Below are 18,224 nucleotides of genomic sequence, written 5' to 3' on the forward strand. Positions count from 1 at the left end.
TTCTGCCCCAATTTTTATTCTGTATTACTATTGCTGACTTTCTTCAAAATAATAATGATGTCAAAAAACAACCACAAGTGTTACATCTGCACCACTGGAACAAAACAAAGGAAGATTGAAGACAAAAGACCATCTTCCCTCAAGCAGTATCTTCTTGACCAAAGGAAGTTCATACAATGAAGAAAAGAAATATTCCTCTCTGTCAAACCCTGGTCTTGCTACCGCTGAATGCAATGGCAAAACTCCTATTACTTTCTAGTGGAGGATGTGCAGTGAATAACCCAGATGGAAGTGGTAAACCATAAGTGACATAATCACTCAGGAACTGTCTCTGCCTCAAGTGACCTAAATGACAGGAAGAAATACAGTGAGAAACATTAATTTGAGTTTAGTAAGAAGCCTTTAGTTATGTTTCTGCGTAGTGATGTACCCCCCACTCCCAAGTGAGCATTTCTGTATAAGGAAAAGGATTTTGGTTTATCTGAAACATATAAAGAAACCAAACTAGAAAGTTCTGTGTCTTTTTCTTTGTAATTGGCTCAATGCCCAACGCCAAGAGAGAAGCCCCTGTTGGACCTTTTCACTGTCCTTCAAAGTCTGCACCCTTCCTTATTGGCAACTTGCCAGTGGAACCCACCTAGACTATTAAGTACTAAAGGGACTACACAAAAGAACCAAAGAGCTTTTTGGGACTGCCGTAACAGTGTCAGGATGGTCTCTGCTCTGTGTTCGACCTTCATTTTCTTTATCTGTTTATGTTTATTATTTTCCTGGTTATTAAACCTTTTATTTTACAAAGCATGTCCAGGGAAGTTGTCTCACTATGTGACTTAAGCCATTTACCTCAACATGGCTGGACCCTGGGAGGTACTAGAAACTAATATATTTCTGTGTTAACTTCCATCTCCAGCACAAAGTTATGGAAGAGTTTCGTGTGCCACTCTCTATAGGGTCAGCTGTGGCACAGACATCAGAACACAGAACTGGGGGTTCAGTTTTTGCCCTTTTGCTCTCAGCTTTGACACCAACTCACCCTGACTGTGCTTACTCTGGACCTGCAGCCAGCCACGACTCTGTCCAGCCTTGGTCTGGGAATGGAGTAAAGTGCATGATCCAGGAGTGCCATCCTGTCCTCTACCAGCCTCCCACATAATTTTCCATCTGATCCCTCCACTGGGACCACCAGCAAGTGGGGCCAAGTGATGCAGGCCCGTTCTGGCAGCAGCACCATCACAGAAGGTGTCCCCATCCGCCTTCACATCAGCTAATCAGATTTGTAACCAGATTCAAAATGGTTTTCAGAGATGCCATTAATGCCAACAAAGAGCTTTGAAATTCCTGAATGCAACAGATTACAATAGTAGAAAACACAGAAGTTTTTTATTTATTGATAAGAATGCAGCTGGTTATTATCAAAAGCTACATTCCCTATGAGCAGGGGTGGTGGGAAAAAAAAGGACCTGCAGTGTTTTGGATGTCAGCTCCATGTAGAAGTTGTTCACAGATATTTAGACACCCTGTTTGAGCATGAGGTTTTGCCTCTTCCACCTCCCACAGAAGCTATGTGTACCCACAAGGCCAGATTAGTCCCTTATGCTGTACTGCTTATGAGGGCAAAATGGGTAACGCATTTTTCTCTCGAGACAATGATAGCACATCTGTGAAGGCAGTGATGCCCCACTGTCCAAATTTTTCTTCTAATGGGAGAGGACAAACTTCTTTAGAAATAACCACTACCATGAAGTTTGATTCTTTTTCAGGGGTGTACTCTGGACATAGGTCCGTCCATTCCTACCCAAGAGCAGAAAATGCATGGGAAGGTAGGCTGTCCTAAGGCTTCCTCATGGGAACAAACACACTACAGAAAAACAATAAAGTTTGGACCCTGCTCAGCCATCTCTAAGCTACTGAAATGCAGACTTTATCATAAATTATGTTTGCTGCTTATGGTATTTTTCAAACTGTCTCACATTGCACTTGATCCTCCCATGAGAACAAAAAATTTAGACCATGACTAACTCCTTCTTGGTGAGTTTCCCAAAGCATAATTTCATTCTTTTCTCTCCAGTTTCCCACACAATACTTTTCTCAAACTCCTTCACTGCTATGAAGCCCAGTTCTTTTTTATGCCCTCTCTATCTATGTATTTTTAACTCTTCTTGCTTGCTAATGATTAATGATTTGGTGTAAGGAAGACAATTCATTATCTGCTAATGGCATTTTCCCCAACCATCCTTCTCACACTGCACTTGGTCCTTCAGCACGTCATTTTTCTAGACAGCATATTTCTGCTCTTGTCTGCTACTTCCATGAAATCAGAAATTACCCAGCTACTATGTTTTATTGTATCAGATGTCTCTGATAATATGCTTTCTTATATCAGATGTCCCTGAGATTGTAATTAAAATCAGAATAGGCCTCTTGAAAAATATTACAGAGCTGCCAAATCATGGTCATTTTATACACTTCGTATTAATACTCGGTTTGATCGTATTTGTGATCAATAATCTCGCAGCTGTCTTCCCCTTTTCTACTTCAAGTCTCAAAGTTTCAGCAGTCACATTAAGTTGTACCTGCCTCTGTATTTGACTACCGTTGTACAACTACATTTAAATAAATGCAAGATTTGATTGGCAATAGATTATGCTGCCAGTATTTGAATGCTAATAATCTCTAGCATGTGCAAGAAAAAAAAAAAACCACCTTCAATATCTCATTTCAAAGAAGTTAAAAAGCAGAGAGTCTTCCATCCCATCTTTCCTTAAACATCTGTTAGTGATAAGAGCTAACAAGAAATGCTCTTGGTCTTCCTTTCTTTCAACCTACATAATCTTCCCTTACAGCCATCTGCAATAAACACAGAGGAGTATGAATGGCAATTTTTGGTTCAGAGAGAAAATGCTGCTTCTCAATATTCCTGACCTTGCGGCTCACTGGCTTGAATAATTTTTGTATATTTATCTTCTAAATAAAACGTGGTAAAAAGAAACTTCACATCGTGCCTCCATTTCTCAGAGAAACATGTTGATGGGAAGGGAAGAAAGTGGGAAATGTATGAGGGAATTTTGGAAAGGAAATACTTGTACTAAACCATGTAAGGAGCAACCTCAGCCTTTCTGGCATGCTGGTTTTGACCCATGAAATAAAAAAGGTACCATACTTCAGAACATGCAACTGTTGTATATAAAATGCAATTAAGAGATTTGGAACAACATGAATATATAATGTACACATTTCTTTACAGATGCATTTTTCTCCAGACAGTCCGGTGCCAGCTTTAATTTGGAAGCTATCCATTTTCATACAAAGTTAACCAAGAGTGACAGGAAATCAGATGCTTACGTTATATACCTTTTCTGAACTTGAAAAAAACCCCACCCTCCCGTTAATTACTCTTCTAGGAAGCTATTTTGTGATACCACAGGGACAGATCTTCCATATTCAGAAGTGCTACAGAAATGAAAACTTTACAACAAACAGTGTGAATACAGTATGTAGCTTGCAGGTATTTAAAAGTATATTTTTCTTCATTTATTGTTATGTGAATATGTGACCAATAATAAAGAATTTAACTGCTTCTGGACTGTCTTGATGAATTGACGGTTGTTGGAGATCTGACCTCTTTAACCTTATACATCAAGGGGCACATACACATTATTTATTTAGCTGGAATTAACGGTGATCTGTGAAGCTCACTGTATTTTCCTTTAATTCTCTTGCTCATCTGTCATGTCTGACCCCTGTGAGTATGTTCAGGGGTAGCACTTTCATGTCATTCTGATCCATGAAAGACTGGGAAACTACAGAACAAAGAAGTTAAATAATTTTCATGGTTTGTTTTTATTTAATTTAAAATATCCTAAACCACCCTTACATCCCACATGATCTTTTATCGATTGCTATGACGATGAGCAGTAGACAGAAATTATCTACCTTGCTATAATTATTGGAAAGGAGAATGTGAGCTGGTATTAATATAAGTACTCTGCAGAAGCAGGAAATGCTTGGACTCCTCACCTGACTGCACACTGACACAACGCTCCAGTGTTGTGCAATGGGAGGTCTGGGAAATAGAGTCCATCTAAGTATTTCACTGGTAATCTGAACTCCACAGGAAGCCCACCCTTGGTCTCTCTCTGTACCTCAATCCTCTCTTTTGTTTAAGCCATGAAGCAGTTGGGGAGAAGATGCTCAGCCAAAACTTCACGTGGAAGACAGTCTCTTGTGCTGGAGCGCCGTGCTCCAGCATGCAGCTCCTGCAACCACATCCAGAAGGGTTGCTTTCTCCAGCTACCTTACAGGCCTGGGAGCAATCCATGCTAATGGGGCCAAAGGTGGAAAAGTGATAGCAATACCGTGTGTCTTTTCAGGCACATTTTACAAAGAACATCTATTAGACTACTTTGTTTCTGGTCAGGAGGACTTTTATTACAGGCAGTTATCATCATAAGCGCTACAATGGATTAAAAAAAAATCAGACAAAATGTGCAATTAAAATCTGGGGTTTGTAATTCCAGAAATCTTATTTCCTTCATCAATAACTTTAGTGCTTACCACAGGGAACTAAAGAAGCAATTAAACAGGGTTGTGGACATTTTTATGCATGCACTCTTGTATCAGCTCCAGAGCTGATTCATAAACCAAGCCATCCACTTGGGGGGGTTAAAAACTAAAAGGCAAGACAAGTTTCTCATAATTAATCATATTCTTTCATCCACTACACTTTCCTTACTCCAAAAGTGGCTACTTTTCCAACTTTTGAAAGTATGGAAAAAACAGTTTTATCAAAGGGAGGATCTGACTTATGAGACACCTGAATGAACTGCTCGAGAATGTTTTCAATAATTAGAAAAAAACAACCTCAGGGAAAACTTGAGAAAAACCAGGTGCAAACATTAAGGAATATCCTTGAAAATAATAAGTTTATATCTAATTTCAATATATTTTTCTCTGATCATGGCCATCCTACCAATGAAAAACAATGAGGAACAAGTGAGTCATCATAGCAACAAACACACAGCACATACCATATAGCAATCTGCAATCAATCCATACAGAAAACTTTAGAGGCTATTATTCTATTAAATTCTTTCTTTTCAAAAACCTATAGATAAGTTTAACTAGTCCTGACACAGAAAACAAAAAAATATTGACGATTAATTCAAAAGAGAAAGAAACTTGTTTCACTGAGGGTAGAAACAGAAGAAGTAGGGAGCTCTAAAAGTAAAGTGAAGATGTCTAATAGCATTTCCCTTCTAAGAGTTGTCATGGAAGAATAACCAGAGAGATTAGGTCCACTGTGTTCACTGAAGCTGCCCACAGACACAGTTGTGTTGTGCCTTGGAGACTGCAGAATGTGTGAAAGGCAAAGGCTTGTGTCACGATTTGAAAACTATACCCAAAAAACCCCAACCCTTCATTCACATTGTGGTCTCCACTGTGTTTGTTAAGAGCATTTCCAATATCGCTCTATTTAATACACTTTTTCTTTGCAGTCCTACTCTGTTGAACTCTGCTACGTAAACACAGGAGCAACACACAGCCCTCCCATAGTCACACTTGAAGGTCCTGAATAACTCACCACTAGCAGGGATCTCTGCACCACACTGCTCTTGTTGTACAGTTCTTCCTGTTTAACGTGGGAAAATATCCTTTATTTGTGGGAAGGTCAGTGCTACCATTACAGGGATGAATTGATCTGTGTCTTCTTGTAAATGCAGCATGAACATCTGGGAAAGAAAACATCTACAACTGGCTCATACTTACAAGTACTCAAGTGCTGTGATTGCTAACTGGCTTCTCAAGCACTGCAATTCTTCAGTGAAGTCAATAAATAGTAGAGGAGTATCAGCACACTTAATTCTGTGCTTACGTCTCCAGCCTCCTCGGGCACATCCTGAAATGGTGCCGGAAGAAGTCTGGACCCTTTCGCTAATGCATTCAATCTCTCCTTCCCTTTCTATCTAAAAGCATCTTTGACTGTGCTTTTATTTTCATTTCTGCCTTTCTGAGCCAGAACTGAACACCCTGGGAAGTAGAGAAGAAAAACCTGAATTCTACTCTTAGTCCTCCAACACTTCAACAGGCTCCATTGCAGCCAGGGGGATGCAGTGTTGTGCCTCTGAGGAAAAGCACTTATTTAGATCTCCTCTAAACCCTTTTCTCTCCTCATAGATACTGTTTCTCCTCTACTGTCCCACAGATCCAGACATGTAGTATTTCCAGAGGAAGAATGAACCAATAATGACTATCTTCCCTATGTAGTTTTCACTGGGCCTTCTCAAATGAAATGTAACAGCACATGAACGCGCATCTAACATTTTAAACTGGAATGGATCTACTTATTACACATGTATCTTCTTCAAAGAGACTGATTTTGATCAAATTATCAACACTGAGGCCAAATTGCAAAGCGTTTTCCAGACAGAGGAAAGAGTTGTGGGGTGTTTTCGCTTTCCATTAATATGTGGGGATAGAGCTGATAGGCAAAAAAGAGATTGCAGATTCAAAGGACACTTACTAGCGCGTGTGCCAGATGCTGATAGCTATATATAACCACTCAAAGGAGAATGACTGCAGAGAGTATCTAACCCAGGCAGATAGGAATTTGCCTGAGTAAGATCAGGGCAAAAAATAAAAAAAAGAACAGCCCCAAACTCAACCTTTAATCTTTGGTGCATTACTTCTGCTGCAGAAGAAGTTGTATAAGTACTCCGTGAAGTGAATAAGAAAGAATATGTCCTCATGATGACCTTACCTACATTTCACATAAATATGTTTCCAAATTTAACAAAACAAAATCTTCCTTTTTACCATTAGACTCATTGTTGAATACAACCTCTATTTCTTTGCTCCATAACCCCTAAGAGAAGTAAGCAAAGGACAATAGATAAGGCTTCTTCAGTGTAATAAAAAAGCAGCATGCAGCCTATGAGATGAAATTCAAAAACAGGACTTGGATATAAAGAACATTATTTGCCACCCTAGGTTTTTCTTATTGTTTCACTCAGGAACATTTTAGAAAAGAGAGGCACTTGATTTCCCTGCCTCTTTTCCTCTATACCCTGTATCAAATTTTTCTTCCTTTTTATCCAATACAGTGGGTTTTTACCTAGAGCAATATAATGTCTAAGTTGTTCAAAATGTGAAATACCAGTACTTGAGATGACAAACTATCATTTCTACAGAGCAGTATGATAATTTTGGAACGACCAGGAGGTTGGGTATGGATTCTAATTAACACTGATGAACCTGGCTACTAAAGATTAAATTCCCAAATGAGTAAATGCTACCTTTCTAGACACAGGTCTATCCAAATTATTCTCATTAAAACAATTAAAAAAATTTATAAGCTTCAGTCTGTGTCAAGGTATTGAAGGCTTTCCAAAACTGATTAAAAATATAAAATGAGGTATTGAACTGCATTAAAAATCAACCTTTTTCATGTATTGGAAAGTAATGGTCTATAATTTGTATTCAAGAGATCTTATTTCCAGTGAATAATAATTGTACTGCAGCCAAATCTGTGCCCCGTTTCCCTGAAAACCTCATGGGATGTACAGAAGAGGGTTTTGTATACTGCTGATGACACACACACCCTTTGTGCAACACTGCTTCTTGTTCTCCAGTCCTTACAGGGAAGCTTAACTTTGTTTTGTTACGTGTTTATTTTTCACCTAGTTCTTTCAACTGGTTCTTTCAAACTGGTAAACACAAATGGAAGTGCACGGTATTATAGAACAGGATGGATTTGAAGGGATGTTAAAGATAATCTAACTTCAATCCCAGTACCATGGGCAGGGACACCTTCTATTAGACCACATTGCTCAAAGCCCTATCCAGCCTGGCCTTGAACACTTCCAGAGATGGGACATCCACACCTTCTCTGGGCAACCCTTTCTAGTGTTTCACCACCCTCAAAGTAAAGAATTTCTTCTTAATATCTAATCTAAGCCTGCTCTTTTCAGCTTCAAGTCATTACCTCTTGTCCTATCACTACATGCTCTTGTAAAAAGTCCCTCCCCAGCATTCTTGCAGGACCCCTTTAGGTCCTGCTACCATAAGGTCTCACTGGAATCTTCTCTTCTCCAGGCTAAGCAACCCCACCTCCCTCTGCCTGTCTTCACTGGAGAGGTGCTCCAGCCCTCTGATCACCTCACTTTCCCTCCTCTGGACTTGCTCCAGCAGGTCCACACCCTTCTTGGGTTGGGAGCCTCAGAACTGGTATTACATAAACTGATAAGGCTCTGGCAAGGGGAAATACCAACTCCTGAGGAAGGGGAGGGATAACCTCAGTAACAATGCAGGCTGAGTGTGAAGTGGCTGGACATGAGCTGCTCAGCGAAGGACCTGGTCGTTCTGGTGGGCAGCAAGCTGACCAGGAGCCAGGAAGGCTTCACAGAGCTGCCTACACGAACCCTAGAGCACTGTGGCTGCCCTACCTCACCCATCGCAGCCACGCAACTTCTGTTTTAGCAGACATAGAGCATCATTTCACTACCAGCACTTCAGATACCCTGCCTCAAGCACTCTGCCTCTCTCCTTCTTTCCTGCCTGCTCTTAAGCAGCTTTCTGACACTCTCATTTCATACTCCATGTAGCTTCCAGACTGCAGTAGCCTTGTCAGCCTGCTTTCCCTCACAGTCATCCCATATGACATCTCTACGCTTCCCACAGCCACTAGGGATACTAGGTCTGTCCTGGTCAACACCTTTAGCCTTATTCTGAACAACAGAGACCTCGTTTTACCTGCAAACATTCACAGGACCATGGCTTTTGTTCTGCAAGCAGCTTAAAACCTCTGGCCCTAAGAGGGGATGGCAAACATTTGATGTAAAGGAGAAAATTCATGAGTTTAATAGAGGAATTTTTAAAAAGGATGGGAATTCTTACACAACTCTACTAGAAGACTTATGATACAAATAATAGGAACAGAAAAACATTTTGAAATTAAAAGAAAATCTACTGAAAATCAAAGGGCGGGTGGATTAGGCAACACTGAATAAAAAACTTTCAGTCTTGGTGAATATTTCTCCCTGTAGCAATACCAGTGGGGTATGAGTTTCAGCTTGTGCCACTTGGGATGGAAAAAGTTAGAACAAAGAAAATATCAGGATAAATGAAAAATAGCTGGTCCATTGTCTTTCATTGATTTTTCAGATCTAAATACTGTCTTTCACTAGCTCCATTTTCAAACCCCAACACCTCTAGTACCTACTATTTTTCCTCTTATAAATTTGTCCATTTTTTGTAATGACACTGCTTTTGGTCCACCTCCTTTAACTTCAGTTGAATGTTTATATTCTGTTATCAAATACTGTTTCATTAAAACTGCACCATATAAAATCTGTGAGAAATTGGTGAATACTGTAGTAGGTAACCTGCCGTCCACTCTCTCCTACATTGCCATCAGTGTCTAAACAAGTTAGTTTAAAGTGATCTCAGCTGTGTCTCCTCATCTAGAAACTGCAGTATAAACTTACGCAGCAGCATGGATTACATACAACAAATTAAACCTTTCTTTTCGGAGGTAGACAAATTTGGAATGCAAATGGTAAATCCTTTCAGACAAACGATTGCCTATCAGAACTCCTTTCCATAGTAGTCCTTAGAGTATTGCATACAAGTAAAGGGGGGAAATTTGAAAGAGTCAGATAATTGCCACAGGCATCTTTAATTCCAACAACACTTCCCACTTGCAGACAGAAGCACAAGTCTGAAAGAGGCAATAATAGCTAAATGGATATTACTATCTGCCGTTACCTGATGTATCTGCACAATTACAGCAGTTTGTGATTGCTAAATCTGCTTATAAGATCTGGTTTAAGAGCCTAAAACAACCCTTTTCAGTAGCAACATATCACCTACATGTTGTTTGGAACTGATGGAACTTTCACTTAGAGAAAAATCACAGAAATAATTGCTTCCAGAGAGATTTCCTTCCCAAACCAAATCCAAAGGGAATACAAGAGTCAACTCCATTTCTGAAAAGCAGGCATTAAGAGGCCAGAGAACTCCAACAAAAATTAATTTTTCCTCTCTTTTAACAATGCCAGAATCAAAACTTTAAGACTTAAAATGTCTCAAGACACACTACAGCTGTCATAAAAGAGTAAACAGTCCTTGCCTCTTCTCTGAGAAAGTCACAGTGAGTCAGTCAAATAGAGTCCTATAGTTCTATAAATACTATAAATTGTTGAAGTCATGGGAGATCTATCAATTTGCACAAGAGGATGATGTGATCATCTTTGTATTGTCATACAGGCCTTTGAATACACCCTTGGAAAAAAAAAAACCAACAGAACCACCCTTTATTCTGCCAAAACTAATCACTTCCTTCCCATCAGAAAAGACCAAATAGTCAAAAAACAGCCAATGACAGTCAAAGTGGTAAAGCAAAGTGTCCTCCTGGCATAAAAGGAATGTGAAATAAATGAATCTACACTAAGTCCAAACAGACATATTTTATATCTACTGCTGATAAATCAATGTTGTCTAAAAGCTTTTTCAGACACGTTCTCATACTTGTAGCATGGCCAGGTGTATGGAGTCAACCCACTACATCAAGTTTGTATAGAAGGAAATTCTTTAAGAAGGAAAACGAAGTCTTCTCAGAATTTGGCTTTAAACACAAACAGATACTATTAACTAAAAGGAGAGTCTCGTTGCTGTATTCTCATCTATCACACAGATTTCATATTGCGTAAGTAATTTATTTAGATTGTGAAACTACTTTGACACTGAGGATGGCAGAACTATTTCTGGTCACATGCACTTCATTTAATCTTTGCCAAAGAGAAAGAAATCAATGAAACATAAACAGTAAGAAGCAATACACCTGCCTAGAAGAAAAACAAACTATCCAGGCTTTATAGATGGGGACTCAGGAAAGAGTCAGTGAAATAATATATACTGCTAGAAAATGTGCCATTGTAGGAAGTGTTTTGGTCCTGAAGACAATGAGCATTTTGCTGTTGAGATATCTTTAAACTACTGTGGGGGTGCTATTTGCAATGTACTATATCAATGTTACCAAAAAATCAGCATGCAAACCAGTATGTTAAAAATATGTAAAGAGGCAGGTGCAATAAGACAACATCCATCCATCCATCCATCCATCCACCCATCCATGGAGGTGTGTCATAAGAAATATAAAAACACTTACTTCTTCTTGCTTAGGAATGCTGAACTTGGTGATCTTTGACTTGGTCCTGGCTGAATCAGGCTTGCTGGAAGGAACTCCCCGATACGACTTGGTTGTCTCTGCTGGCAACTTCAGCTTTGGAGACTCATCAGGAGCCTGGTCTTGACCGTCCATTGGCCTTACATAAGCTGTTGGCTTCTGCTGACCCAGACTGGGCTTTGAAGCAAGAGAGGGTGGGAAGTTTTGGACGCAGTGCCCCGCACCATGCTTTGCTGACCTCTCTTGGACTTGAGTTCCTCCTTCTGAGCTACAACTGAGCTTCGCTGGCTGCTGGACTCTGTTGATGTTGTCTCCTAATGTGGCTCTCAGCGAGTTTTGCTGGGCACTATTGGAGGAGGAGGAGGAAGAGGAGGTGGAGGAGGAGGTGGAGGAGGAGGAGGAAGAGGAGGAGGAAGAGGAGGAGGAAGAGGAGGAGGTGGGACTCGATGCATAGCGTTTTAGTTTCTCCAAATTGGTTTTTTGGTTCCCCAGTTTGAAATCACCCTTGTGTGACTCCAGTGACCGGTGTCCGTGTTTTCCTGCTCTCTGCTGGCCATCTGAAGTGGCATTATGCCCAGCTTTCTGCCAACCCATCGTGGTACTTTTGCTCTGCTGGGCAGCTAGGGATGCTGGTGCGGAAGAAGTAGTGCTGGAAATAGGAGGAGGAGGTGGTTGTCGCAAGTCTGCGATAAGATGTTCATCAGTCTTGGGGAGAGATGTCTGAGGAACCCCAGGCTTTGGAACCCCAACAAGATGGCTCTGGTTTGACCGGTCAGTTAACAAGTCTTTCATTTCATCATAGTTGCCCAACGTATTCTGGATGCGATTGGAAAGCTCATCCCCCTTGTTCGTCTGCAAAACAGAAATGGAGTATTCTGCTAAAGTCTACATAAGAAAAACAAAATTTCCTGCATGTTTCTGCTGAAATCCTTACTGAAGTAAGACTGCCTTATTCAGCAGCGGTGTTGAGGGATGAAATCAAAAATCCTTATTGTCTCTGAAGACACTTGTCAACATCTTAAATATACCCTGAACTGGAAAAGCTATAAAGAGCCTTAGAGTATATAAAAAAAGAAATCTATCACTGATATCAGGCTGTAGTTAAAGTATATTACCTGGAAACTGGAAAATTTATTATTGCAACTGCACAGAATGGTTTGGATTAAATCTGACCATGATAAAACTTTTCCTGTAGCCCAAAGCAAGCTCTCCTTCAGTCATGAATGAAAACACTGCATTCCCAATTTCTCCCTCTGCCTGCCTAAGTTTTCATAACCATCTGGGAAGCCACACAACATCCCATGCAAGCACTGAATGAATTTGTCAGTCTAAGCCAGCCAAATGCTCTGAGGTGACTTGAATACAGCTTGTGGGAAATGGGCAAAGCACAGATTATGTCCCTTCTTTGAAAATGCTCTGACAGGGTGCTGATTCCAGGGCACTCTACTCTTGTAAAAAAAAAAAAAAAAAAAACAAACCAAAAAACCAACCAACCAACCAACCAACCAAACAAACAAACAAAACCCACAAAGGTGAACAGAACCCTCACCAAATTCCTCACATTTCTCAGTGCTTGCTGTGCATAGCAGGGGAATACAGCCACCCTTCCTCCCCTTTAAGATTAATTACTGTCTTAAAAATGATCCATTTACTTCCTGACTGAAAAGGCAGAAGCTTCACAAAGAAATAAAACATACTGGAAAAGATTGAAAATTCTTGCTTTAAAAAGCCACTGTAAGCAAAAGGGTGTATCATTAGCATTTTTACAGCAGAGATTTTTTGAACCCTGCCAAGATTCAGGTGTGTGATGTCCTTTGCTTTACGTTTTCAGAAGACAGTAATGAGGCAGTGGAGTTCTCCTTTCTCTCTCTGAGACATGGAGTCTGAATGGGAAAACTCCTATTGGTTTCAAAAAGCCAAGCTTTTATCTCAAAACTCTCTGTTTTAGAGGAAAACAGAAAAAAAGGAGAAAGAAGGGAGTAAAGGAAGTGGAGAAGATCCTCTTAAAGTTACATTTGAAAACATGAATGATGTAGCAACCACATCTTTTACTCTGGAAAATCAGGGTGTGTAAGGGGAGGTATTCAAGGGAAACTCCCCAGTTTGGAATCTTTTTTAGGGTTTCCTAGCAGAAAACCTGAACCCAGGCAAAAACGCACCGTAAATGAGTTCTGTGATTGCCTCATGCAAACTTTTAGAGGTCTACAGTGGAAGCATTCTTATGTCTAACAGTAGAAGCAGTCCTGTTTTGCTTCAAACTTTTCCCCTCAAATTTCAAGGACCTACCTTGTACTGTAAAATGCATTTCATCTAGCTTTCTGATAGGTTTTTGTTACTATGCTAACAGAGCTAAATATATATATCAGTAATATATACTGAAGTGGGGGTAGGAAGGGAAGAACATGAAAGTCTCACATCTGAAACACTGCATCGGAAACTTGGAGTGAGATGGCTCAAGGCTCAGCCACTACAGCCTGATCTTCCCTCTGCACATGAGGCTGTTACTGTCACAAAGATAACCTGTTGTGGAAAAAAACTGGAAGCTTTGACTCACAGATAGCAAGCTGCTTTAAAAAAGGGTGTTCCTTCACTTAACAGGAATCAAATCAATGTCTTAAAGAAGAGCCTCATCATTCATGAGGCTAATGATGTGGGAAGCATCACATACATCTGAAAATAAAGAAGGTTGGGGATACACTCACGTGTCTCCTGAAGTCCATAAAATAACTTCTACACTTGGGCCTCCTCCAGCAGGATTGTGTTCCAGAACACATAGAAAATTTTCCTTTTACCCACTGCATCTCTTTATGCTCCACTGGATCCTCCACCTTGTGTAGCTACCTTTTAGAAAAGTATTTTTTCAGTTTCCCTCTATGGCAGGAAATCTGCGGTTGGGCCTGTACCTCCTTATTATTCAGCCAGAGTGTACATGAGGTTTCTTTCCCTGCCAGGAGCATGGAAACAATGACCACCAAATGGAATGGGGCCCCTGGAACCCACAAGTCTGCCACAGCGTGGACATCTTGTCAGGACAGCTCTGCACCCGTCTGCCTCTAGCTCCACAGATGTAAACAAATTTGTGTGCAGGTTTTGCCCCTAAGAAGTCCCTAAAAGAAGGTCCGGCTTTTCTGACGGCTGCTCTGTGGATGGAAAGGAAACAAGAGCCTAATTGCAGATTATCTGTAGACTACCAATAGCTCAGAGAAGTCATCAGGTTGTCTTCTACATAGATGGATGTGAAGGCACATAAACATCTTCTACTGAGAGATCCCAGATAACCACAAGAATAACTGCAGCAAACTGGTATCATGGCATATGCTGACAACTGGTCTGTGCTGCTTATTCCTTCAAGGTGCACTAGGGACAGCTTCAGGTGAGATTTTGTGTTGAGCTGATCTCATACAGGAGTTCATCTACATCCTCTTGGGAACATGATGGGTCTGAGGTAACTTGTTATGAGCTTTAGCTTGTCCTATTATCTTCTTTGAAATATTGCTGGCCTTATTTAAGCATTCCCACAGGGAAAACTTGGTCACAAAATGCATAAGTAGGAAAAACATTCTGTGGAAACACGTCTAATTTATGGAGCTCTGATATTCTTCTGCAATGCAAGACAAATCCAAGCATTTGAGGATGGCAACATATAATACTTCTAAAAATAAACCTGATGGCTGCATGGAAGGCCATCAGAATTTTTTTCTTCACTAAAAATACTTACATAGTTAATGGGGCAAGGTATTCTGTCCAGAAGATATCCAGAACTAATTTTCTACTTTTTTTCACTCCCCTGTAAAAGAGATTTTATGTAAAAGATACTGGATTTCCTGCAGTCCTTCATAGAGAGTTGCTATGGATACTTTGAACAGGATAAGGGGCAACATGAAGAGTCAGGATTTTTGAGAAAATTCAATGTTACAGTAGTAGTGATACATGTCAAGGTGAGAGAGGACATAAGATTTAAGAGATTTCCAGTCTGCCTTTGATTTTCAGATATGGTCTTCTGAATGGTATATCCTTTGGCTTTAGCTCGTGTTTCTCAAGCCATGCAGAGGAATACTGAATTTAATCAGAGCTTGCAGTGAATATCTGCTTTAACTTCATTCCCCTCTGGAAACCCCTAAAAGGTGAACATGATCTTTAAAGGGAGTACAAATGGGTTTCAGTTTTGCTTTTGCAGAAAGGTTTCCTCTTTTTTTGCAGTTAGGCTCTCTCCACAGTGAGACTGAAATGCCCAAGCCATAGGTCTTTCCCCCAACAGTGAAGGCTCTCAAATGCTTGGCTGAGTTCAGAGAGCCCAATAGTCCATTGCCAGTGTATATATGGCATTCAGAGTATGCCACTGATAAAAGTTTTGGTAACCAATACTATCAGAAATACTGATCACCCCAAGCAACCCTGTCACACCAAGATAGCTGTGAGTTATACTGCTGTCCTGGGCTTTGCCTTTCCTCATGTTTCCTTGACGAAGTTAGCTGTAGGATGTATTTTCTGCAGCACCCTCTTTACACGCTTGTTCAAAATAGGGACACAATGTTTAAAGGTAAGAAGCAGGAAAGGAGCCTTTATTCTGGTTGCCTCATAGGATTATCCACTCAGTATCCTCTCTGCTTCTAGAGACGGCAATGATTTTTCATCCACTCCTATTAAAGCCGATGGAATTACGCTGTGGTTGCACAGAGGTGCCTTCTGACATCCTGACCCAGAAACTCCTGGTGGCACTTCATGTCTGTGTCATGACAGTCGGTACATTGGCACAGAAGTAACAATCAAAATGATACCATTTTCTAAGTGATTTGAGCTTCAGTATTACCAACTTAAGGCACCTCAGACAAAATAGTTCTGGGGACCCAGCAAAAGGCCAAGTCCTTTTTGTGTGTGGTCTATTTGACTGGACCAAAGGGAAAACCATTGAGTATTCACTGCAGTACGGCCCCCAAGAAATGCTAAGACACAGCTGACTTACGCTTTCCAGGCTTTTGCCCATGGGTTAGCCCTTGACTTGGTCTCATGGTAGACATCTTCAAGTAGTTCGTTGAGGAGTTCAAGACATTTGACATGGTTTCTAAATGCCTCTGTAATGAATCTGAAACCTGGGCAGCTGGAGGTCAGCTTCAAGGTAGACAGAGCTGTGTTCCTTCAAGGGACATGGTTTGAAAGTGGTAGATCTTTCTTTTTTATTAGGGACTAAATACAAGCAACAATCTTGTTGCTTGGAAGAAGAACAAGCTAAAAGCTGACCCTGGAGCACAAGAATTAAAATGCAAGCATGGAAGTCAAAGCAGAAGCCAGGTGCCAGGTCCTAAATAGGTATCCTGGAAAGAGGCACTAAAGCACCCTAAGCATCAAGGGCAAGCCATGTGGAATGGAGGGAAAGGCTTCACAATGTGGTAGCTGTTACCGTCCAGTAACTTGGACATTTCTGGAAATATATGATGATGGTTTGATACATACAGGCAGTCGTTGGTTAAACTGAGGGAGAGAAGCAACCCCGATGGGACACTGCTCTCTCTGGTCCTGTTCACCATTTTCAAGTTTCTGCAGAGTGTAGAAGGCCCTGCTTGACCTTCTAACAGGGAGTGATGAAAGACAGTTGTGCCTCATCAAACTGCTGTTACCATGAAGAACACAGAGAGTTGAGACTCCTAAGCTACTTCTGCCTTTGGTGGAGGAAAAACATGTATAGCAGACAAATTTTCTTATTATCTTGGTAATTCTTATAGGGAAAAAAAGATATTTCAGTACATTAACCTTGGCCAGGTCACAATGTTTACAGTATTGCTTGACCTCCACACACTAATCTTACGCAATTGTTTTCTTCTAAGTATTGCAAAAACAGGATAACTTCACCTCCTAGTTTTAATTCCATTTCAAATATTGCTGGGATATTTCTAGTTTATTTCACTCTTGTGTGCTGCTGAACACTAGAAGAAGCTTTATACACATACATAAATATAAATATATATAAAAACTGAGTTTCAGTGAATCGTGCTTGTTCTCCGTGAATTTTGGGAAGCTAGAACTCATGGGAGGGTGATGAAACCTGGACAGTGCCTTCTGCAGGCTACATTGCTGTGCTGTGGAATAAATAAATAAATAAACAAAGTTTTGCCCAGCTGGGAAGCATCTACCTTGTACGGTTCACTGAAGAGGGAATAGCTCGTGTTAAACGCGCCATTGTCCTGCTGGGCCTCCTGATTCCTCCTTTCCCATTCCTTCCTTCGCAGCACGTTTCTATCTGGCTCATAGACACTGGAGTTAGACAAAAAAAAAAAAAAAAAATAGAGAGAGAGAAATAGTTTTTTAAGGGTTAAAAATTAGAGGGCAACATATAAGCCAGCGGGCATTTAAAGGTTAAGAACTCTGTTTTGCAGACAGATGGCAAAAATAAGCACAAACATGAATCAGATGAATGCTAGTTCAACTAGACTGGGGAGGTTCAGGTCTCTGGGAATGCTGGCGCTTTCTTTACACAGAGAATAGATAGTTAAATTCTTACAGAAAAATAATAAAAAAAATCACATGGCAGGATCTAGTCTGTACAGAACTTCTCTGCCTGAAACGTGACAAAGGAAATATCTAAGCAACTTCGACACAGACTAGAAGTTCTCTTAAGGCAGATGGTAATTACAGATGTGAGTAAATAGAAATCATGAACATGTTCCCACTTACGCTATATCCTCTGAATGTTGTATGAAAATGCTCCTTTTTTTCACATGGATGTGTTTGTGTAGTGATTCTTTCATTAACTAGCTCCCTCAAGAGCTGTTAAAACTATATGCTGTAGTGGTTTCCACAGTTAGGTTGCTTCTACTGATCTCTGCTAATCAGCCAAATCGTGAAACTAGTACTGAAACAATTCCTCTTTCTGATGGATTTGACACTATCACAACCACAAAACATGAATAAACGAATAGTGGCACAACAGTGTATTATGGCTAACAGAGTGTAGCTGCAGAGAGAATAAAATAATTGCAGTACACAACAGCATTAATTTTTAGAAACTAACAACTTTAGCTCCAATACAGACATTCAGAATAAAAAT

General features: G+C 40.4%; 1 protein-coding gene across 3 annotated transcripts in view; it reads right to left on the bottom strand.

Annotated features, from left to right (window-relative positions):
* AFF3 (ALF transcription elongation factor 3) overlaps nucleotides 1-18,224 on the bottom strand; it is a 329,088-nt gene that overhangs the window by 250,604 nt on the left and 60,260 nt on the right. For all 3 annotated transcript variants that reach the window (XM_040055430.1, XM_040055428.1, XM_040055429.1), the window contains exons 2-3: nucleotides 17,311-17,431; nucleotides 11,165-12,034 (exon numbers count right to left, since the gene is read on the bottom strand). In XM_040055430.1, coding sequence (XP_039911364.1) covers nucleotides 11,165-12,034; nucleotides 17,311-17,431 — 991 coding nt within the window. The remainder of the gene's footprint in view (nucleotides 1-11,164; nucleotides 12,035-17,310; nucleotides 17,432-18,224) is intronic.

The sequence above is a fragment of the Hirundo rustica genome, chromosome 2 (assembly GCF_015227805.2).
Source record: "Hirundo rustica isolate bHirRus1 chromosome 2, bHirRus1.pri.v3, whole genome shotgun sequence".
NCBI classification, from domain to species: Eukaryota; Metazoa; Chordata; class Aves; order Passeriformes; family Hirundinidae; genus Hirundo; species Hirundo rustica.